The sequence below is a fragment of the Ursus americanus genome, chromosome 36 (assembly GCF_024610735.1).
Source record: "Ursus americanus isolate L20-20 chromosome 36, mUrsAme1.1.p, whole genome shotgun sequence".
NCBI classification, from domain to species: Eukaryota; Metazoa; Chordata; class Mammalia; order Carnivora; family Ursidae; genus Ursus; species Ursus americanus.
Window position 1 is genome coordinate 11037381 of NC_142162.1, and position 25836 is coordinate 11063216.

Here is a 25836-nt window from a genome sequence, read left to right on the forward strand (position 1 = left end):
CAGCAGTTCCTCTTGTCAGGTTTATACAAAGTAAGATTTATAATAGCTAAGGCCAAAATGTTGGATTGTGGAAGAGTCTGAATAATAACCGTTGCTGCCATGTATTGAGGGCTTACTATGTTCCAAGCATTGTGAGAAACACTTTCCATATATAATTTTAAACCTTAATAAAAATAGTATGGTATTTTATAGAGGAATAGAAAGCAAACTGACACTAAAGGTTAAGGACTTGCCTACAACTACAAACCCCAGCAGATGTCTAAATTAGGACTCAAAGTCAAATGCAGTTAGTTTCAAAGTCTAATCTTTCTCTACTGTATAATTATGCCTTCCTGTGAAAAATAAAGGCTCTGGACAATATTCTATAGCAAAGGGAAATATCAAATACAATTTGGAAGGAGTCCTTTTTAGAGTTTATACTTTTTATAGACTTTTAAAAGAAAGTCTTTATAGAGGTTTTTGTCTTCCAGGTGAACAGTTTTTATTTCTTATGACTAAAATGGCTATTCCATTTGCTGGTTCATTTCAGTTAACTTTTCAATGAAGTGTGGCAGTTAGAACTGCATATAACATTTCTGGTCCTTTAACACTCATGGATTTCAACTTTATAGGTTTGGTGACATCAATAAAAGTTGCACAGTAAGGAGCACTGAAATCCACTTCTCCATAAAACAGTGGAAAAACTGGCAAAGCTGGTCAATATCAACTTTTCAGAACTTTGGAAATTAACCCAAGGCTTGCAGTAAACTAGAGAACATTTATCCAAAAAAACTGGCTGATTTTCAGTAAGAACAGCTTTGTATGATTCCCTCATGATCTAGAGGTAGCTTTGAAAAGTAACAGTCTAATATTCTCAGTTCAGCCTGGTGGTCACCAGAATAAACAAAACACAGCTGGAGCTCTCTCAAAGCCCCATCCCAAAGAACTGTCATTATTTGTCTCCTGTGGTCGATTCTGTGTAAGACTCCATCTTTGGCTGTATCTGACCCTTCTCAGAACTTGCCTACTGCTAAAAGCTTTCTCCCTTGAGGGGATGGAAGGGTACAGAGGGGAAACTGTTAGAAAGAATTGTAGGCAGGGGTGCCTGGGTAACTCAGTCTGTTAAGCATCTGACTCTTGATTTCAGCTCAGGGCATGATCTCAGTGTTGTGAGATTGAGCCCCAAGTTGGGCTCTGCCCTGGGCGGGAGCCTGCTTAACATTCTCTCTCCCTCTGCCCCTCCCCTCCTCCTCTCTCTCTCTCAAAAAAAAAAAAAAAAAAAAAAAAAAAAAAAGTTGTAGGCAAATGTCTTAATTTTGTGGCTGCCTGAGACAGTGGATAACAGTTGGGCAGACAACAGACTAACCAAAAAAATTAAAGGGAAAAACTGGTGAGTAAGATTTCCATAGAAGCTTTGAAAAGCTCCATCTTACCCCTGCGACTCTAGAAGGCAATCCACATGTAAAGGGCTGTGTGCATCTCAAGACCCTAGAAGGCCCCAAGCTCTCACCTCTGGCTAAACTTGAGGCTTCACAAAAGCAAGAAGTGGAGGCTCAAGAAGGGCTCTCAACTGCATGACTGAGTGTTTATGGTATACCCCAATACACACACAGAGCCCTTTGGCAAAGACTGGGAGATTTATTGCTTTAAGGCGTTTAAAGAAATCTCTGTCCAATCAATAACTGACCACTAAGCTAACTCAACGGCCAGACAAAAACATCAGAGAACTCATCACCAGCAGACTGGTTCTACGGGAAATACTAAAGGGAGTCATTCAAGCTTAAATGAAAGCACACCAAACAGTAACTTGAATCCACATGAAGAAATAAAGAGCACCAGTAAAGGTAACTACATAGTAAATATAAAATTCAGTCTAAATGTATTTTTTTGCTTGTAACTCCTTTATTCTCCTATCTGGTCTGAAAGACAATTGCATAAAGCACCAAATACAAATCTGTGTTGATGGGTGCATAATGCATAAGATGAATGGGGGTATGGGAGAGAATAGATATATATATATATAAGATTTTGTATACTTTTGAAATTAAATTGGTATTAATCCTGATTAGCTTTTTATAAATTGAGGTGTTAACTGCAATCACCAGGATAACCACAGAAGAAAATTATTCAAAAATATATACAGTAAAAGAAACAATAAGGGAATTAAAATGGTTCACTATAAAATACACATTTAACACAAAGTCAGTAATGGGGGAATTGAGGAACAAAAATAGATATAAAACATATAGAAAACAGCAAAAATGGCAAATGTAAATCCTATCTTATCAGTAATCACATTAAATGTAAATGTATTAAACTCTTCAATTAAAAGCAGGGAGAGGCAGAATGGATTTAGAATAAAATATTATCAAACTATATGTCATCTACATATTACATATATATTTGAAATTCAAAGAAACAAATAGGTCAAAGTGAAAGGACAGAAAAAGATATAGCATGCCAAAAGTAACCTAAAGAGAACTAGAGTGCCTATACTAATACCAGAGAAAATGCCTTTAGAACAAAAATTGTTACTAGAGACAAAGCCATTATTTCATGATGAAAGGGTCAATCTATCAAGAAGATATAACACTCACAGCCTGTTATGCACCTAAGTACAGAGCTCCAAAACACATAAAACAAAAATGATCAAAATTGAAGGGAGAACTGGGTAATTCAACAATAATAATTACAGATTTCAATACTCTACTTTCTATAAGAGATAGAACTAAGAAGAGGATAAATAAGGAAAGAGAAGACATAAATAACAGTATATACCAACTACCCAACAGATACTCATGGAATACTCCACCACCCAATGATAGCAGAATATACCGTCTTCCCAAGTGCACAGGAAATATTCTCCGGGACAGATCATGTAATAGCTATAAGATGAGTCTCAACATGTTTAAAAGGAATAAAATCATCCAATGTATTTTCTCCAACTGTAATGGAATGGAATTAGAAAGAAATAACTAAAGGAATGGGAAATTCACAAATATATAGAAATTACAAATGGGCCAAAGAAGAATCACAAAAAAAATTAGAAATTACTTAGAGATGAACAGAAAGCACAACATACCAAAATTTATAGAACGCAGTGAAAGCAGTGCTTAGAGGGAAATTTATAGCTCTATATGCATACATTTTAAAAGGTCTCAAATGAATAACCTAATCTTCCATGTAAGGAGGGCATGTACTGCATGGAGCACTAGGTTTTATACGCAAACAATGAATCACGGAACATTACATCAAAAACTAATGATGTACTGTATGGTCATTAACATATCATAATTAAAAAAAAAGAAATTAGAAGAGTAGGAGGATGCCAAACCTAATGCAGGCATAAAGAGGGCATTATAAGGATTAGAGTAGAAATAAATGAAATAGGGAATAGAAACCAATAGAAAAAAATTAACTAACCCCAAAGTTAAGTCTTTAAAAAGATCAACAAATCTAATTAATAAGCCTTTAGCTAACCTGACCAGGAATAAAAAAAGAAGACTCAAATAACTAAAATGAGGAATGAAAGAGGAATATTACTATTAAAGTTATAGGGAAACTTATAGAAATAAAAGGTACTATAAGAGAATACTATGAAAAACTGTATGCCAACAGGTAGGATAACCTATACAAAATAGATAAATTCCTAGAAAGACACAAATTACCAAAAGGACCAAAAAGGAATAAGGCAATCTGACCTATAAAAAGAGACTGAATTAGTAATTTAAAAAGTACCTACAAAGAAAAAAGCCCAGGCCTAGATGGTCTCACACTGTTGAATTCTACCAAACAGTTAAAGATAAATATCAATCCTTCATAAGTTCTTTCATAAAAATAGAAGGGGGAATACTTCCAAAGTCATTCATTCTGTAAGGCCAACATTACCCAGATTCCAAAATCAAGCAAAGACATCACAAAAAAGAAAAATAAAGACCCATATCCTTTATGAATATAGATGCAAAAATCCTTGACAAAATACTAGCAAACTGAATCTACCTTCATATTTAGAAGACTATACACCATGACCAAGTGTGATTTATCCTAGGAATACAAGATGGGTTCAATGTACAAAAATTAATTAAATTAATAATGTAACATACTATATTGATTGCATAAGGAAAAAACTCTGATATGATCACCTCAACAGATGCAGAAAAAGCATGTGACAAACTTCAACATCCAACAATGTGGTAACAGAATGTTAAGTTCCTCAGCCTGATAAAGGTCATCTAGCCCACTACTAACACCATACTTAATGGTGGAACACTGAAATCTTCCTCTTTCAAACCGGGCAGAAGAGAAGGACGTCTACTCTCACAATTTCTATTCAACACTGTACTAGAGATTCCAGCCACAGCAATTAGGCAAGAAAATGGAATAAAAGCCAGGTAAGAATGAGGTAAAGCTATCTCTATTCTCAGATGACACAATATTATATATAGAAAAATCCTAAGGAATGTATTAAAAAACTATCATAGAGGTAACTAGTTCAGCAAGATTAAAGGATATAAGATCAATATGTAAAAATTACTCTTATTCCTATACACTAGCAACAATCAAAAAATGAATTAAAAAGTACCTCCATTCACAATATCATTAAAAAAACCTTAGGAATAAACTTAATAAAAGAAGTGTAAGGTGTATACCTAAAAACTACAAAACATCCTTGAAAAAAATTAAAGACTTAAGTAAATGGATATATATCCTATGTTGAAAGATTTAAAAAGTAACATTGTTAAGATGGCAATACTTCTGAATTGATCTACAGCTGCAATGTCACCTTCATGAAAATGCCAACTGCTGTCCTTACAGACATCGACAAGCCGATGCTAAAATCCACATGGAAATTCAAATGACCTACAGAAGTTAAAAGAATCTGGAAATAGAATGAATTTGGAAGAGTCACACTTCCTAATTTCAAAACTTACTACAAAGTTCACCTAATTAAGACAGTGTAAGACTAGCATAAAGAAAGATATATAGAACAATGGAACAGAATTCAGAGTCTAGAAGTAAGCCCATATATCTATGGTCAACTAATTTTTACAAGGGTGCCAAGACCATACAATGGGGACGAAATAGTCTTTTTGATAAATGATGCTGGGACAATTGGGTATCCATGGGCAAAAGAATGAATTTGGGTACCTATGTCACACTGTGTACAAAAATTAACTCAAAATGCAGAGACCCAAAAGTATGAGCTAAAACTATAAAACTCTTAGAAGGAAACAGTATACATTTGCATGACCTTTGATTAGGCAATAATTCTTTAGATATGATACCTAAAAGCACAAGCAACCAAAGAAAAAGTAAATTGGATTTAATAAAAATTAAAAACTTGTTCATTTGAGGATACTATCAAAAAAATGAAGACAACCACAGATGGGAGAAATATTTGCAAATCATAATATATCTAACAAGGATCTAGTATCCAGAATATATAGAGAAAACACAACTAAACAATAAAGAGAAACAATTAAAATGGTAAGAGAAATGATTGTTTCTCCACAGAAGAATATTTTTCCACAGAAAATACAGAAATGCCCAATACACATGAAAAGATGCTCATCATCATCAATCACCAGGAAAATACAAATCAAAATCACGAGCTATTACATCACATGCACTAGAATGGCTATAATTAAAAAAAATATGGACAAGTCTTGGCAAGAATGTGGAGAAATGCAACCCTCCTATGTTGTTGGTGGGAACGTAAAATCGTGCTGCCATTTTTCAAAAACAGTTTGGTAATCACTCAAAAACTTGAAACATAGGGTTACCATTGTAACTCCTAAGTATGTGCCCATGAGAAATGAAAACACATGCCCATACAAAAACCTAGAGTCTTCATAAGCAGCAAAACGTCAGAGCATTATCTATAATACCAAAAAGCGGAAACAACAGAAATGTTCATCAACTGATGAATGGATAAAGAAAATGTGGTATATTCACACAACAGAATATTATCTGGTTACAAAGGCCTGAGGTACTGATATATAATACAACATAGATAAAGCTGTGAAAACATTTTAAGTGAAAGAAGCCAGATAGGAAAGGCCACATAATGTATGGTCCCATTTATATGAAATGTCAGAACAGGCAAATTCATACAGTCATAAAGTAGTTATTTGTTGCTAGGTCCTGGGAGGAAGGAAGAATGGATAATGACTGCTAATGGATATGGAATTTGGGGAAGTAATGAAAATATTCTGGCATTACTGGTGACTGATGCACAACTTTGTAAATATACTAAAAACCACTGACTTGTGAAATTTTAAAACAGTGGATTTTATATGTGATTTATATCTCGAAAGATAAAATCTAAAAAGCTAAATGAAAATGTATAATTTTGTCCATCTGTGAATAATGTTCTTAATCTATGACATGCAGAAAATTGAGATTTTTTTTACTGCTACATAAATCTGCATCATATGCTTTGAGATAGGAGTGGAAGTGACTCACTTGTTGGGATATGAGGTAGCCAATCACATTTGTATTTCAGTAAGGCTTCACTGTTCTCAAAACATTAAGACATATGCAGTCTCCAAAAATCACAAAAATGTTTTTTCTTTGTTAAAAATAGCTCCAAACCAGAGGATAGATGGAATGTAGAATTGTTAATTTTCTTAGATGCGATAAAAATATTATTATAAGTAACTGTCCTTATGCTTCGAAGTATCACATCCACAACTTACTTTCATAAATTATAGGAAAAACACTTAAATCTAGGTGGAGAATATCTGGATATTCTTATATTATTCTTTCAACATTTCTGTTGTGTTTGAAAATTTTTATAGTAGGATGTTGGAGAAACTGCCTTGAAAACAAAGCTATTCTTCAAAGTAGATGATGATGGTAATGAACAGAAAGTGAAGACATGTAAAGAGTAATGATAGTCCCCAAACTAGGAATCTGTTAAGGTCTTGCAGGGTCTATTTGGCAAAGTTCAGGCAGCATTACGATTTTGTAAAATGGTGAAATGTTAGTTTGCTAGTTTTGTGTTTTTCTGATCCACTATGGTTGATCTTTTTGGCCATGGTGTAACGCTAGGCTGCTCTTCCCAGGATATAAATGGTAGCTGAAAACTTTCTATCCTGTAATGTAGCTTACTTTCTTCAATATACATTCATATTTGCCCACAGTGAATTTTCCTGATTACAATGGCTTATGTACTTTTTTTTTTTTTGCCAACCTAAATGGCTTAAGACTTTTGTTTCTATAGTTAATTCACTGTTGGCATTCTTGACTTAATAGAGCACAGTCTAATCTGCCTCTCCTCTTCCATGGCCCATGGAGGACTACCTTGCTGTACGCACTTCTCCTTTAAACATGTATTTTTTTAATCCTCACTTTATTTCCCTATCACTTAGTAAAGTGATCTAGTAATAAAAAATAAAAAATTAATCCAAGCACACTATCTTGTTAAAGCCTTTTGAAAAGTTGGGAGTACCCTTTACCCTTCAATCTGAACATAATAATATAACCTAAACATAACAGCAAATTTAAGAGTAAAATAAAAATGTTGAAACAGTGCCTATGTAATTTCTTAGACTACTTTTTTTTTTTAAAGATTTTATTTATTTATTTATTCGACAGAGATAGAGACAGCCAGTGAGAGAGGGAACACAGCAGGGGGAGTGGGAGAGGAAGAAGCAGGCTCATAGCGGAGGAGCCTGATGTGGGGCTCAATCCCAGAACGCCGGGATCACGCCCTGAGCCGAAGGCAGACGCTTAACCGTTGTGCCACCCAGGCGCCCCTCTTAGACTACTTTTATCTTAATTGCAAAAACTTACTAGGGATATAGTATATAGTGGGGGCAGGGAAGAGAAACTCCAAGTTAGGAATAGCCCAAGTTAGAACCATCCAGTTAAATGAGTTTGACCTTGTCATCATCTTTCTTCCTTTTACCACATATGTCATTACAGAGCTTAATTAGACAAAAACAAGAGAGGGCATATTTCTTAAACTGTTATATTTCAATTTACCATTAGCATTCCTTCTCACCAAATGTTCTTTTCATTTTTATTTTTAAAGATTTACTTATTTTAGAAAGCGGGGGGAGAGAACACATAACTGGGGGGGGGGGTAAAGGGAGAGGGAGAGAGAGAATCCTCAAGCAGACTCCCTGCTGAGCACAGGGCTCAATACCAGGACTCTGAGATCATGACCTGAGCTGAAATCAAGAGTTGGTAGTTTAACTGACTGAGCCACCCAAGTGTCCCTTCTCACCAAATTTTCTGAAGTTAGTCAGCAATAAATAAAAATTCATAGATAATTTAATTTTGAATAATTATGTGTATTTTTTCAAAATAGTTTATTTCCAACCATCAAAACAGCTATTTGATAAAAAGAGGCCATTTAACATGCAACAAAATAAATATGAAGATTCTTGATTATTATCATTATGTTACAATTACATGGCTAATTTAGTTAACTGGCTTTATAAGAGCATCTAGTGTATTAGCACATTAAGTGCTTCTTTAATGCTAGTCTATTATTCACACAAGTAATAAATACCAAGGAAAAACTGAGGACATTCAAGGTTTCAAAGAGACTTAAAATATCAGTGATATTGCTATTATCTATATATCTGTATTTATATCTTACACACACACACACACACACACACACACACACACAGAGTCTCCAAGAGGCCAGACTAGAGTCACTAGAGAATACAGAATATCTGGCTTGAACAATCAAATTCATAGATGCAATAAGAGCTCCAACAAAATGGAAATTAGCTACAGCATTGTATGAAGAAGGTTTCTCAACAGCAACACTACTGACATTTGGGGCTGGATAGTTCTTTGCTGTGGGGAACTGTCCCATGCTTTGTGGGATGCTAAGCAGCACACTTGGTCTCCACCCCATAATAGACGTATGCAATAAACCCCAATTATGACAACCAAAGTGTCTCCAGACATTGCTAAATATCCCCTGGGGAGCAAAACCACCTTCAGTTGGGAACCAATACTATGAAGAAATAGGTGTCAACCTTGGTTTCATGGTAAAACACTTGGTGAGCTTTTAAAACTCTCAATGCCCAGCTGCATCCCACAAAAATTAAATCAGAATATCTGGAGTGAGGAGGTGGGAAACAGACTTGTTTTGAAAGCTCCCCAGGTAATCCCAATATTTAGCTGAGGTTGAGATCAATTACAATAAAGCGAAAAAATTAATCTACATAATTTCTCTCTCTTTTTCAGGGTATCTATGAACTCTGACAGAGTACACGTGCATTAATAGGTATCCCCTGGTCATCTCTAGTCTGGTTACTAGGTGAAGCAGTATACCAGGGGAAGAACTCCTAAGAACTTGATACAAACTCATTTAGTTTTATTCAACAAATTTTAAACCAATACACCTAATTCAATTTTTATTTTTATTTATTTTAGATTTTATTTATTTTAGAGAGAGATAGAGAGTGAGAGAGCAGGAGGAGGGTCAAAGGAAGGGGGGAGAGAGAGAGAATCTTGAGCAGACTCCACGCTAAGCGTGGAGCCCACGCGGGGCTCAATCTCACATGACTCTGAGAGCATGACCTGAGCCGAGACCAAGAGTCAGATGCTTAACTGACTGAGCCCCAGGCACCCCACCCTAACTCAATTTTTAACCAAGTATTTAGAAATTCAATAGTATTGCTGCTGACAGCCAAGAACGGGGTGCTGTGGAGGTGAGGGAGGGGTGCAGGAGGTAAAGTAAATTAGGAATATGTTTTCAAAGATACGCGGGAATTTTGTTTCTTCGCTTACTGATGATAATTTCTTTCCACGAGTTGTGAGATAAATGCTTACAAACATGCAACTAATAAAGTTAAGGTTCCTAAGCATACATTTAAAATGCTTTTACTATATTATCTCATCAAAGTCACTGACTTGAATTATTAAAGAACTTAATGATCTCTGCCTATTAAAGTTTAGTGAAGACAGAATGTGGTGAGCTACAGAATAAATAAGAGGTGAGGAAGAGAACTTTACTATAGGGCCCATGTCTGTTAACAGAATGGTCTCAGAGATCTAAAAGTTACTCTGCCTTAGGCAGTCAGGATATTCATTTAAACTGTATAAGTTGTCTCCTAGGTGCTAGGTTACTATGGGGAGTTAAGATCAGTCTGTAAGCCAAGAAAACTTGAGACAGTTACATAATCATATGCTGTGTTGTACTGCCAAACACCAAAATAAAGAAAGAAAGATTCTAAATGTGATGGAGAGATCACATGCTTTAAAAAACTTTAATATAAGGAGAAAATATCCCCCTCTTCCCCAATTCCTCAAGGCACAGAGGAACAGCAGCCAGGAATCAATTCCTAAGGCAGGATAACTTAATACTTCGGAGAAATTTTAAAGGAGTGGGTAGAAGTCAGAGACAGCAAAGTTCAGGTGGAAATCTAAAGCCAGTTTTGGTGGTAGCAGGAAGGGGAAGAGAGAAGACATTGAGTGTGCAGATTTGTTAAAAGTCTTCCAACAGGAGAGTCCATTTCCCCCTTCCCTCTCCAGGGTTCAGGGTCCAGAACTGCTACCAGCAGCCAGTGTGTGCTCCCCAAACAGAAGGTTAGAGGAATCTTTCTGAAGAACTGAACTGAATGATCCTTGGAGAACATACAGACCTTTAGAAATCTCCCAATATAAAGCTTGCTCACCTAAAAGTCAAACCCAACAGCAGATGAGCTCTGACTATACATGGAACTTAACCTGCCATTTAAAAATATGAACATACAACAAAAAGACCACTAGACATGTTGAAGAAAATCTCCAACATGAAGATTAAAAAAAAACCCCAAATTTACAATAACAAAAAAACTCAGAAGCAGAGATAATACAGGAAATGAAATAAAGACAAAAAAATTTCACATCTCTATGCACTGCATAATTTTTATCCAAATTAAAAATGCACATATCCTTAGTAATTTCACATATACAAATTTATCTCACTGATATATCATGTTTATACATAACAGCATTGTCAGTATTACCAAAAGGCTAGAAACAACCTAGATGTTCAACAATTGTGGTCCAAACGCAAAATTCATAGGACAGAATAAGACACAGCCATTTATGATTAATAATTATGATTACGTAATTATAATTATTTAAGTATAATTCTATATTAACAAAATAATTCATGCTCCGCTATGAAAAGATCTAACGATATGTTGCTGGGTAAGCAAATGCAAACCACAAAACCAGGTAGATCGTATGCCACCATTTTTGTAAAAATAGTGCTTACTTGTATACTATTATAAAATATTGCTGGAATGATACAAAAGAAACTCATCGGAATTGTTGCCTATGGGGACAGAAAATGGGTGCCTGAAAGGCAAAGGTGAGATGCAATTCTTCCCTATATCTTTTATATCTTTTGACTTACAATCACATGAAGATAGTAATTATTCAAAAATTAAATTAAAATTGATAAAACTATAGGGGCACATGGATGGCTCAGTGGTTGAATCGCCTGACTCTTGATTTCAGCTCAGGTCACGATCATTGAGTCCAGCTCATCACATTGAGCCCAGAGATGGGCTCCATGCTGGGTGTGGAGCCTGCTTAAGATTCTCTTTCTCCCTCTGCGCTCCTCCCTTAACCAGCGTGCTCATGTGCACGTTCTCTCAAAAAAAAAAAAAAAAAAAAAAAAAAACCAACCAACAAAAAACTGATAAAACTATAGCTTTTGATCCAACAATTTCACTTCTAAGTTGTTCATACTTCAGTGTTACTTTTATATAAGTACAAAGATATCTAATTCAAGGTTGTTAAGTACAGTATTATTTTAATAGTAGAAAAATGTCTGTAAATACAGAGCTTAAAAAACACACACACCACGGAACATTTATATTATGAAATACTGTGTGGCAGTTAAAAAAAAAAAGAATGCAATAACTCTCTATATATGGACAAGAAAAGCACCTAGGACTTATTGCTTAGTGATAAAAGTCAGACCTATATGTATGGTATAGTTTAATTTGAATTAAAAAAAATAAAAGCTAGGAATAATTGACATAACTTCTATATATAGAAATATAGAAAGATGGGGCGCCTGGATGGCTCCATTGCATCAGACTCTTGGTTTCAGCTCAGGTAATGTTGTGGGATCAAGCCCCACAAGGGGCTCTGCACTTGGCAGGAGTTTGCTTGAGGATTTTCTCCTTCTGCTTCTTCCCCCACTCACAAGCACATGCACGCACACTCTCTAAGTAAATACATAAATCTTTAAAAACAAAGAGAGACAGAAAAATAAAGCTGTTGGGAATATTATAATCTCAGGAGGGTAGTGGGATGAAGGAGAGTAAAGAATAATATTTATTTGATGCTATAGTTTTAGACTGTTTCAGTTTGTTATAATGAGTACAAATTTGTATATTATTATAGAATTAATAACTAATTAATTTGAGCATCTTATAAGGTGTTAATATCCAGGACAACAAAAAAATTCCTACAACTCAAAGACATTAAAAACAAACAGCCTAATTAAAAAATGGACAACGGGCTTAATACATTTCTCCAAATACGTACAAATGGCCAATAAGCACAAAACATACCCAATACCACTAACCAATCAGGAAACACAAATCAAACCAGAATGAGATACTACCTCATACCCATCAAAATGGTCACTATCAAAAGCGCAAAAAAATAACAAGTGCTGACAAAGATGCAAAGAATATTGTGTGCTGCTGGTGAGGATATAAAATGCTGTAGCCATTATGAAAAACAGTATGGTGATTCTTCAAAAAATGAAAAACAGAATTACCATATGATCCATCAATTTCATTTCTGGGCATATACCCCAAACAACTGAAAGCACAGTGTGAAAATATATTTGCACACCCATGTGTGTAGCAGCATTATTCACAATAGCCAAAAGGAAGCAACTTAAGTATCCACGCATGGAAGGATGGACAAACAAAATATGGCATATATATACAATGGAATATTCTGACACATGCTATAATGAATGAACCTTGAGACTAGTCACAAAATAAGCTAGTCACAGAAGGGCAAATACTGCACGGTTCCACGTATATGAGGTTCCTCAAGTAGTCAAATTCAAGAGATAGAGAAAGATAGCACGGTGGTTTCCTAGGGCTGAGGGAAATGAGAATGGGTACAGTTTCAGTTTTGCACGAAGAAGAGAGTTCTGTGGATGAGTGGTGGTGTGGTAACACAACAGTGTTAACCTAACACTACTGAAGTACCCACTTAAAAATGGTTAAGGTGGCAAATTTTATGCATTTTACCACCAATTATAAAAATAACAGAAAATATTGTGGTTTTATTATAAGCAAAGCTTAGTGTAAGGTTTAAAAAAAGTACCTTGTCTATTTGGGAAGAGGAAACAAACATCGTATTTAAATGGAAATTTAAAAACAGCAGAATAGACAGGATGATTAGATAAGTATCATAAACTAATGATTTTCAACCTTTTTCTCCCTGCACCTGAACTGTAAGTCACTTACTTTTCTTATCAGCCACAGTAGCTCATTTTATTTTATTTTATTTTATTAGATTTGTACCCCCACAGTAGCTTATTTTAGATGGCGACATGTAAAACCAGGCTAAGGCTTACAGGTGGTAGAGTGGGGACTTAGAAGAAGCCTGGGTTTCCTGCTGATATCACAGAGCTGCTGAAAGGAAAACTGAATTCTTTCTTCTTGTTGAAACTACTGTTCATTGGATGTTCTGTTATATACAGATGACTTTAATCCTACTGGATAAGGCTAAAAAAAATATCTGTTCTTACTCCCTCTCTATAACTTCTACTTTTTCTTTCTCCATCCCTTAAAAAACCTGTCTGTACTCACAACCTATTTACCTTTCAGAGCATTGCAATCAGGCTTCATTCCTCAATACAGTATGTAGACTGCTCCAGCAACAGATCCCAGTGACGTATTAACTGACACGTAACATCGACCTTTTTCTTGTCTTCCTTTTACCTGAGCTGTCTGAGGCACTGGAGACTGGAGTGAACTCAAAATAATCTCTTTTCTCAGATTATAACATGCTATCTTATTTCTGTTTTAAATTCGTTCCCATTTTTGGAGGGCTCAGGTTCTTCTGCCTAACCCCTAAATACCAGTTTTCTCCCTGTCCCTATCATTCCTTACTTTCTGAGATGTTGTTCTATTGTTTAAATTTTCAATAACTCTCCAAGACCTACACATGGAAATAAGACTAATTTTCTTGGCCTGGTCTCTGACATCTTCTCTTGAACTCTGACTATAAGCCAGCATGCATTTTAGTATTACACCTTCCATTCAGAATGCCCTTCTCAATCCCTAGTCTGCTTGGTAAACTTAGTTTTTATGATTTTACACCTGTCACCTCTTGGGTGATGCTGGCCCTCACTCCATCAGGTTGATCTGGAAACTCTGTGTCCTGTTTATTTAGCGATCTGTTTCTCTCCTATTTGAGAGCAGGGACTATGTATACATAACGCTTGGTAAGTTAATACACTCAAATAAATTTACTTTAAAATCATTTATTTTAATTTGTTGATTGCAACAAAGCACTACTAATTTCTTCCTTGATCTCTTTGTCCTTGGGAGTGGTAATGCTGAAGTCTTAATTGCGTTAAAAGAAAAGTACTAAATACCTACCAACTGCCACAAATCATGCTGGGGGCAGGTAAAAAAATTAAGGTAGTAAGAGTAGTGACAAACTGATAACTAAAGATTCAAAATATATAATATATTTTGATATATATATAATTTGATATATATATAATTTGATATATATATAATTTGATATATATAATATAATTATATATATATACACATAAAGATTCAAAATATATAATAACTCAAGAGTCAAACTATAATAATGCTCACAGGCATGTAGTTTTTATGGGCGGGGGTATTGGAAAAAGACTGATTTTAAATTAGGAGACTTGGTTTGTACTTCCAGTTATGATTACAATGTATTTAGTACAGTAAGTGTGATTTGGAAAAGTCAGTCAACCTTTCTACAACTGTGTCCTATAAGAGAACCAGATCCTTCTGATATAATATCACTATTGTAGATCTATTCTGCCACTCTTCTGTTCTGCTTTTTCTATTACTAAGCAGTTGAGAAGTTAAAGACAGTAAATGAGGAATCTGTGAAAGCAGAATTGGTTGGAAACATAGAGAATGTCAGGAAAAATATGATTTAACTATCCCCTTGAGAGTCAAGTCACAGAAACACAGCGAAAAGAGAAACTGGAATAAAAACTTCTATGAAATAGACCATACACCAAGCAAGTGTGAAAAAAAGTCTTACCTGAAAAGTAGCAATTTAAACACTAGACAAAGTATTTAAGGTAACAATTCAGACACTATTAGAATAAATTTCTGTGGTAGAAATCTTAAACCAATTTATATCATAAGACATATTTCATATCCATATTTACCTGTCAAATATAAACAAAAAGTTAGTAATGCTAAAGTTGATCACTTTTATGCTTTAGAATACTTTTATATTTTAGTTTATTTCTAATCAGTTAAAAATATTTAAAATATAATTAAGGAATGGCAAATGCTGCTCCAAAAATTTTAATTTTGAAAAGAATAGCATTTGGAATAAGTTTCTAGAGATAATAGAGATTAGTACAAAAAAGAGCCCGGCCTTGAAGTAACAAAACCTGGGTTCAGATTTGCCTAGTTATTTCATTTCTTTGAGTCACCCTTAAAGGGAGGGATGGATGATTTTGGTTCCACTTATTTTATACAGATGCTATAACATTAAACAATATATTATACACTTAATAAATTTATAAATTATGCACACATGCTTAGGTTTAACCTAGATTTTAGACAGGTATGAAACATTTACATATCATTTAACTTATGAAGTATTCATTATTTTAACATTTTTTTAAAAGGTTTTATTCATTTATTTGTCAGAGAGAGATTGAGAGAGAGAGAGAGAGACCACCAGCAGTGGGAGAGGTGGGCGGAAGGAGAAGCAGGCTCTCTGCAGAGCAAGGAGCCTGATGTGGGGCTTGATCTCAGGACCCTGGTATCATGACCTGAGCTGAAGGCAGATGCCTAACCGACTGAGCCACCCAGATGCCCCCATCTTAACACTCTTAAAACAAGTGCTCCTAGAATCTATTTCTGCCTTCAAGGCTGTCCTAAGAGTTTCATTTACGTTAGTTAACAGAATAGAAATCACAAACTTAGCTGGTAAGCACCAAAGTATCATACATATAGAATTAATGTTTATACACAAAATGCCTATATAAAGAAGTTAATACAATCATATCCTTAAAATAATAAGAGAGTTTATTAAAGGGATTGGAGAGAACATTTGTGTACCAGAAAACACTGCTGCCAAAGTTGTCAAGCTTACAAATCTGAAAGTTTGTGATTCTACCCAGAATGAAAGCAAACAGATTTTCAGGACTACTAAAACAGGCCATATATTATTTAGTAAGAAATCCATTTAAGATTAATGCTTATGTTTCTTTCCCAGGCAACAGGAAAGAACAGAGTAGCTGCAGCTGCTACTATCCCTGCTGCTAAGTGTTTCTAGCAACACCAGACTTTCTAGATTGGTTCATTCCATCAGCTTCTTCGATTGGTCAGATTTCAAGACAAGAAACAACTTCAGATTTACAACTTTAGAAACAATGTAAAACAGCCTACACAAAATGACACAAATGGTTTAAAAAAAAAAAAAAGATGGGCAAATATATATATTGGATAGATAACCAGAATGGGTCAAAAATATTCATATCAAAGGAGAACTTAACATAAAATACACAGGATCGTTTTCTGTTGACAACAGGCAAAAACTATAACAAAGATAAAAATCATGAACCTTTTCTTGTGTCAATCAGCGCAGAGATCTATAAAACAAACCATTAAAAATACTAAGAGGAACTGTGAGAAATGTCATTTTTGTAAGAGATTAACACACTACTCATCTTCAACTGATTAAACAGACAAAAAAAAAGGATTTTGCAGAATTTGAAGGATTTGAAAAATACAGAAAAGTGGATTTAGCACATATCTATATACAGTGAATACACAGTGTGATATAAAGAGAATGTCCAGAAGTATTTATAAAAATTGATAATTTGTTAGACTGAAACTAGACCTCAACAAATATAAAAATTCAGAAATTGAATGAGCTTCATTCTCGGATCACAAGCTCCCAAGCGCATGAAGAGTTAAAAAAAAACCCCACCAAACTTCTATTTGGGTCAAAGAAGAAATTAGAGCTATAATATCACACTATTAGAACATAATGATAATTTTAACAAATCATACCCATACCTAAGGGATACAGCCAAAACCATAATCAGAGGCAAAATCAGATATAAATGTTCATATCTTACATATGAGAAGACTGAAAACAGGGGCGCCTGAGTGGCACTGCAGTTAAGCGTCTGCCTTCGGCTCAGGGCGTGATCCCCGTGTTATGGGATCGAGCCCCACATCAGGCTCCTCTGCTATGAGCCTGCTTCTTCCTCTCCCACTCCCCCTGCTTGTGTTCCCTCTCTCGCTGGCTGTCTCTATCTCTGTCGAATAAATAAATAAAATCTTTAAAAAAAAAAAAAAGACGACTGAAAACAAAGAATTACATTTAAAGAGTAAGAAAAAAATCCCAAGAAAATCAGGAGAAGGAAAAGAAAGGCACTTAATAAGTAAGAAAAAAGACAAAAAAAAAACCCCCACCAAAAAACAAAACACCCTGATATATCAATCTTAGCTTCAGAAAACCGATAGACATAAACTACAGCTAAGTATAATTTGAAAAAAAAAAAAAAGGAAAATTGAAATGTATAAAACCAGAAATATGAAAATAAATATAAGAGATATAGAAGATAACTCAATTTAGGAGAGAATAATATATGTAATGCTATGCCTATACATTTGAAAATCTGAATGAATTCAAGGAAAAACAAATTACTAAATCTGACTAATGAAGTAAAAACCTAACCAGAAAAAAACCACAAAAAATTGTCAAAGAATTACCTCCAACAAAGGCTCCAGGCCTAGATGGTTTTATGGTTGAGTTCTTTAAAACTTTCAAGAACAAATAAGTCCCATGCTATATAAACTGTTCCAGAGCACAGAAATTTAGGGAAAGAGTTCCAATTCATTTACGAAGCTGGCCTAACCCTGATATCAAAACCTGACAAAGATAGCACAGAAAAAGAAAATTACAGACCAAAATATTAATAAATATAGATGCAAAGATCCTAAATAATATACTTGAAAACAGAGATCAACAGTACACTCAAAGATACACATCTTGACATGAAGGGAACATTCATTCTAGAACTAAAAGAAGGGTTTATATTTTAGGTAATATCTTTATATATCATATCAGTAGGTCAAAGAAAAAAGCACTTCATAATAATCTCAATAAATGCCCAAAAGCATTTGATAAATTTCAATATTCATTTCTCATAAAGTAGCAAATAAAGTCTTGATCAACTATAAATGATACATCCTAAACATCAAAGAACTATAAGAGGAAATGATGCCTATCATTATTATTTAAAATCAGAAGGAAAATCTATTAAATGTAATAAAATAAAGAGAATGAGGAAGATACACAGAATAAACTTTACTCGAGTCAAAAGTAATAACTGAAAAATTCAGTAAATATAAAATGTACAAAATAAACAGAAGTCTATAGATATCCTATAAACTTAAACCAATAGTAAAGCAACAGAAAAAATATTTTTAATATAAATAAAACAATAAAAATTACCAAGGAATAAAACTTAATAAGAAAAACAAATGGACTTAATTGAAGGGAAAAACTGAAACTTCACTGAAGGGCATGAGAAAGATGTAAATTAAGAAATATACTTCTAGCTCGGAAATTAATTTTTTTTTAAGACTTCACATTTAATGCATGTTGAATCAAAATTCCTTTGAGGTTTCCTTTTTTAAAGTTAGAAGAGTGATCCCAAACTTCATATGAAACACATTAACTGGTCTGAAAATAAAACCAAGGAAAATTTTAAAAAAGAGGGATAGAATAGTAAGGGGAGTCTGGTCCCACCAGTTTTTTAAATAGTTAATAGTTAAAATAGTAAAAATGGTATGGTACTGGAATAAGAACAGAAAACATCAAGGAAAAAAAACTGAATCTAAAAGGGCTTTAGTAAGTTAAAAGTTCTATTACAGATTAGTGTGTTAGTGTGTTAAGAGAAAAAAAAATTCAATAAACGAGGCTGGAATAATTAGTTAATAATATTCAGAAAAAACCTGAAATTAGTACCTTATCTAATGGCGTTCACCAAAATAAATACCAGATGGAACAAATGATTATATATGAAAAGTGAAATCTCTTTAAAAATATCTAGAAAAAGGGGCTCCTGGGTGGCTCAGTCCTTAAAGGTCTGCCTTCAGCTCAGGTCATGATTTCAGGGTCCTGGGATCCAGCTCAGCGGGGAGCCTGCTTCTCCCTCTCCCACTCCCCCTGCTGTGTTCCCTCTCTCGCTGTCTCTCTCTCTCTGTCAAATAAATAAATAAAATCTTAAAAAAAAAATCTAGGAAAAATACAAGGGTATTCCACTGCTAATGGCTAAATCAAACTACTTATAAAGAGATTAACTAAAACAACAGACAGCAATCTTGAAAAAATATTTACATTTTAATAGTTAATATCCTTAATATATACAGGTTCATAAACCAGCAATCTCCATTTTGATAATCTACACTAAATTATATCATCAAGAATGTTTGCTACAGTGTTATTTGCCACTGTTCCCCCTTCAAGAATTATGTGAACAACGGGGCCAAATTTGGTTAAACAATAACAAGAACATATACACAAAAAGGTGGCATTAGAAAAAATAAAAAGAAATAAGCCAAAGTGGTTATTTTTAGGTAATAAGATTTACTGGTACTGTTTTTTTTAAATACATTTGTAACTCTTTCCCAAAACTGTAATTATGAATACATATTACTTTTGTAGTTCAAAAATAATATAAACACATTAATGATCATTTTCAGAAACACGAGATTATCAGAATTCAAAAGTTTCAGCAAATACAGAAGTTCTCCATCATTTGTGAATTAAACTGTTTTAGCATGCTTAAAGCCCCTTTAAGCTTTCTGTTCCTATTAGTATCTTAATTTAGCATGAAAATAGTTAAAAGAAGTTAGTCAATCCTATCTTAGATTATACCTTCATTTTTTTTCTCTCAAAGGGATTTTGATTTTAATGACTGTGAAAGGGATTAATTTCACAAAAATACATCATTGAACATGACTGCAATGAATTATACAAGGGTCTATATGCAACAGAATAGCTTAAAATAAAGGTATATTTCATATTAATAACATTTTTTCATTGAGTATTTAAAACAGAATCAATTTAAGACTGGTCATTCTATGCTAAATTTTTATGCAGGAAACCTCACAAAGGTACTCCAAATAGGAAGATGACTAGTCTAAAGGGCCATTAGGAAAGGACAAAATTTCTCTAAAAATCTTTATAGAGAGGAATGTTATTTCGTGTCTAACTGAAATTTCTTCTGTGATTTAACACTCTTGTATACTTGAAAAATAGTTATACTACATTTTGCTTTCTCTAGACAACACAACTTAAAATAATTAAAAAGCTTTTGACGAGCTATTTCCTGATACTTTGATCTACTTCTTGCCTGTCTGTAGTCCTCCTACTTTTTCATCTCTCAAGTTATTTAAACCCACATGGCAAATTATGGTTTAGGCAATACATAATCAAATGAAAGAATAATTTGAATTTGGAGCTCTCACATGCTATGATGCTGTGGACACACAAACATACTTTTCTTCTTAGCCCATGTCATGGGCTTCCATGGGCTTCCACTTCCACTCAGGCTGAATTCATTATGAAAATGTCATATATTATTTTGTCCAATTTGCCTTTTGGGAAACTAACAAGACATCTCTGGATAACTAGTTCCCAACATTTGCTACTTCAGACAACTTTTAGAATTTTAAAGCTATAAGAAACCTCATACTTCTTCTATTGCCTCATATTATAGATTATGCATCTGACAAAAAGAATGGTTAAAACACCTGTCTAGGTCACAAATTTAATGAGAGAATCTATTCTGTTGATACTCAGTCCAGAGTTTCTTCAACGTATCACATGTTTACTGATATTAACACCCTTTTAATGAATTAATATTTGCTTTTTTGTAGTTTTATAGGGTTATCTTTGTTTTACTTAGTTTAGTGAAAATTAATACTTACTATAAATACATACATATTTCTCATGAATGGGAGGGGCTGTGTCTTATTCATTATATCCTCAGAACTTAATACAGGGTCTGGCACATAGCAGGTATTCAACAGATTGTTATAAATTAAGAAAATGAACTTTATAGACTTGGGTCACATGCACACCGAACTTTAATTTTCTTAAAGAGAAAAAAATCTAAAGCTCTTCAGTTTAACTTTGTTCCCTTGATCATTTCAGACATTTTTCTCTACACTTTCTCCAGCTCCATTATGTTCCTTAAGGTGAGGGAATCACAATTTTGAATGAAAGTAGTTTTCTTTCTAGATACCAAAATCTGGGTAAGTGTAGTCCATTTGCATCATATTACACTGGTTAACAACAGCATTTATTTGACACTTTTCTTTCAAATTGTGTAAGTACAACACACAAATGCTTGCTGGTTTGACATTTAAATACCCTGGAAATGTTGGTTTTATTTACTTTGCCAGAATAAATTCTGTCTTCCATATCAACTATAAAAATGTTAAACAAAACTAGACTTAGCAACTATTAAATTGTCTTTATCCAGAAAGGCCCATTAGTCTTTATATTTTTGTTTTCTATATTTAAATAAATTATCTGTACAAATGACATTATTTGAGTGTCTAACATGTACAAGCCATGGAACTCCTCATTCATGAATAAGTAATTCACGATATTCTAGAAACTTTTCTTTTTTTTGGGTTGGTATAGAGAAGCATTAGCAAAGTTCTAGACATGAAAAAGGCCTTTAAGAAGTCTAAATAAAAAACATGCTTTAGTTTTCCCTTATACACTGACTTATTTATTGCCTTCCACTGTTCTAACCCCAGACACACCCTTCCTTTCATCCTTAAGAACTCTATAGGAACCCTTTCATTCAGCAATCCTATACCACTATCATTCTGCCTGCAAACATCCCTCCTATCATCCAGAAGAACTCTAGAGAAATCCTTTTATTCAATAATCCTGTTCTTTATGATATATGCTACCAGAGAAGCTTAGATAGAGATGGAAAGAACCTTAGAAATCTCTAAGTCAAAATCCCATATACCAGCATGATATTCACCAAGTATATATATTAGCCAAGTATAGCACTTAAGCTTTTTAATACATCAGCATGCCTAATGTATGCACATGATACTTACTTGTACTCATCATAGACTTCCTGTTTGGGCAATGAAGTCTCAGGATGTTCTTCTAGGGTATTTCGAATCCAGGAAAAGGCATGCATTTGCTGTGCCCGACTAGATGACACGGCATTCTGATCACTGATTGTAAAACAAAAAAAGGTTTTAGCTGAACCAGGCAGCAATTAATTGACAATTTTTTTTAAAAAAGATTTTATTTATTTGTTTGACAGAAAGACAGCCAGCCAGATAGGGAACACAAGCAGGGGGAGTAGGAGAGGAAGAAGCAGGCTTCCAGCGGAGGAGCCTGACGTGGGGCTCAATCCCATAACGCCGGAATCACGCCCTGAGCTGAAGGCAGGCGCCCAACAACTGTGCCACCCAGGCGCCCCTAATTGACAATTTTTGAGCCAGGCCTATAAGTTCCATTAAACAACTGCATATAAACACACTACAAATAAATGACCAAACCAAACTCAAGCCATACAGTAGATGCCCAGTTATCTATATTCAAATTGTCCACCTGTGATGGTGAGCCATTTTTCTACAGCTAGTGACTGACTGAAGTTATTGCCCGGTTCCATCTCTCCTGATGGTCTCTATAGTGGCATAGGTGATTGAGCACTGACAACATAAGGTATTTGTTTTGGTGAAAATGACCTCGAAGTAGATATCTGCTCACTTACTTGCCTGTTCATTTGCCTAAACCTACCAAATCATCAAACTTTTAAAGTAAGTTGTGGATAAATATTTTCTATTTGCTTGTTAGTGTTTTCAAGTAACTACCCTGAAACCATATTAAGCACTCCATGCTCCAGAATGCAATTCACACCAGAGAGATCTTGAGAGGACAAATCTCCTCCTACCGTCCTTCCTCGAACTGGCCCCCCACCCCGGGCCAATACTTCTACTAACGTCCTAAGATTCTACTATATGGCAGTGTCATTTATAAACTAAATCCATAAAATGGACACCCAAGATAACACAAGGGACGATCCTCCATTGATTCTGACACTCATCCCAGCTAATGGAACAAGAATTTATTTAATTCCAAAGAAGAGAGAGAGTTTCTAGGACAAAAAAATGATTAAAATGGTTATAAAATTTGGTTTGGGGGAGAAGAGGTAAAAGCAACAGAATTTTCATGCCATTTCTTTTTACACACAATTTTAAAATAACATTTCTTTTTATAAATAATTTTAAGTATAACTTACATGAATGAAATGAACTTTGAGAAATACTTAGAAGGATAATGAAACTTTTAATAGAATGCATGAGCTAACAACTTCTCTATTTTCTATTTGAAACTATTAAATATTTTAGTAATGAAAATATAGCAATATTTCCAAACACATAAGTATCTCACATTTATAGTAAATTCATGTTCCATATATGCAATTTAACTTTTTCTTTATATTCTGTTATCTGTTCACCTAACAGTAACTAAAAAAAACTCCTGCAACTTCATTGCTTACAATACTTATCTATTTGTTTTTTGCTTTTCTGTCCAATTTTCACAGTCCCTCACACTGCATAAATATATTGATCTGTTTAAAACACATAACCCAAACTGCATTTCATAGCATTTACCCAGATGCACAAATGAATCAGCAAAAACTGTAAGTAAACACAATCAAATATGATCAAAGACTAAAAGATCTACTATTTTGCCATTCTGTTTTCTGATGATTTTAGGAATAGCACACAACAAAAACAATCACAATACACACGCCACACACACCTTAAGGATGTCCTATTAACACTGTAGTTAAGGCAAAAGCAAGAAGAGATATACCTTTTCTCTCCATTGCTGAGACCAGAAGGCAGCTGAAGGTAGAGGTAGAGTTTCTCTAGGTCTGTAAAATTCTCAACTTCTTTCTGATTACAAAAGATTAAAAGGAAAACATCATTTTTAAAACAACTGCTTATCCCTCAACAAAATTTACTAACACCTGTGTACTGCTGGTAGGAATATAAATTGGTGCAGCCATTTTGGCATACACTATGGAGGTTTCTCGAAAAATTAAAAACAGAAATACCATACGATCTACTAATTCCACTGCTGGGTATTTACCGAAAGGAAATGAAACCATAAATTCAAAAAGATATATGCATCTCTATGGTTATTGCAGCATTATTTATAATAGCCAAGATACAGAGGCAACCTAAGCGTCCAGTGATAGATTCATGGATAAAAAAGATGTGGTATAGATATACAATGGGATATTACTCGGCTGTAAAAAAATAATGAGATCTTGCCATTTGCAACAGCATGGATGGACCTAGAGGGTATTAAGCTAAGTGAAATAAGTCAGTCAGAGAAAGACAAATACCATGTGATCTCACTCATGTATGTTCTCTAAAAAATAAAACAAACAAAAAAGAGCAGAAACAGACCCATAAATACAGAGAACAAACTGGTGGCTGCTAGAAGGGAGGGGACGGGGGGTGGTGGTGGGCAAAATGAGTGAAAGGGAGTGGGAGGTACAGGCTTCCAGTTACAGAATGAGTAAGTCATTGGACTGACAGGTACAGCATAGAGAATAGAGTCAATGGTATTATGATAGCATTGTATGGTGACAAATGGTAGCTACACTTGTGAGGCTAGCATAATGTACAGAAACTTGTTGAATAACTGTCATACACCTGAAACTAATGCAACACTGTGTGTCAACTATACATCAATAAAAAATAATTATTAAAAAATATTGACTGTCTAAATTTAAACCAGATGGAATGAATCACCTGCCAAAGAAAAAAATTTAGGCTTTTTTTCTCATCAGTAAAATAATAGTTAAGTTGTTTGATAAATTTATTGCACATAAAAAGTTACTGAAAGAAAATGGTACTTTCAATTCTTATATTCTAGATATAAAAAAAAATCAATGTTTAGACAAAAATTTCTCAGTTTTAATCACATTTAAAGAAGGAGGATTGCACAGGATTATAGGAAAAGTACTAGACTAGAAGTCAAAAGAATATTAATTAGTTAGTCTTAGCCTAACCATTTAACTGGCCATGAAGCTTTGGTGCTCTGGCAAATTTTCCTTACAACTGTAAAATGGATCACATGACTTCTGTGATCCTCTTCTAATTCCCAAAAACATAGAACACATGACTGATGATGCTACTGTCACATGGGGATAGAACTGAGTTTAAAAATACTGAGGTCCTACCAACAACCCTTTCCACACAATGCAGATGTAATAATTATTGGTAGAGTTGCAGCAGTGGCTGCTATTTGGAGGACCTACTTGGAAGATTCTCTATAGCTATTCTGCAACTAGATCTTTCTGTCTCTAAACCTATTCTTTAAAATAATTTCTGCTATACAGAGGACTGTATATAGCTTTCTTTCCCAGCTGTTTGCCACAAAGTAGCTTCAAATGTGCCACAAACCCTGTTACAGTAAAAATGTCATAGTGAAATTCTGATAGCCTAATTCAAGCAAAACTTCATTGCAATTGAAAATATGGACAAATTATTGGCATTTCTGGTAGCAGAATTTATTCTTACATAATAAAGC

The 25836-nt window shown here is 34.3% G+C and overlaps 1 protein-coding gene across 5 annotated transcripts in view; it reads right to left on the reverse strand.

The window, feature by feature from the left end:
- The window catches only part of RFX7 (regulatory factor X7), a 128949-nt gene that overhangs the window by 27586 nt on the left and 75527 nt on the right, over window positions 1–25836 (reverse strand). For all 5 annotated transcript variants that reach the window (XM_087859180.1, XM_087859181.1, XM_087859184.1 and 2 more), the window contains 2 exons: window positions 24106–24188; window positions 22329–22451 (listed from right to left, as the gene is read on the reverse strand). In XM_087859180.1, the coding sequence (XP_087715306.1) occupies window positions 22329–22451; window positions 24106–24188 (206 nt within the window). The remainder of the gene's footprint in view (window positions 1–22328; window positions 22452–24105; window positions 24189–25836) is intronic.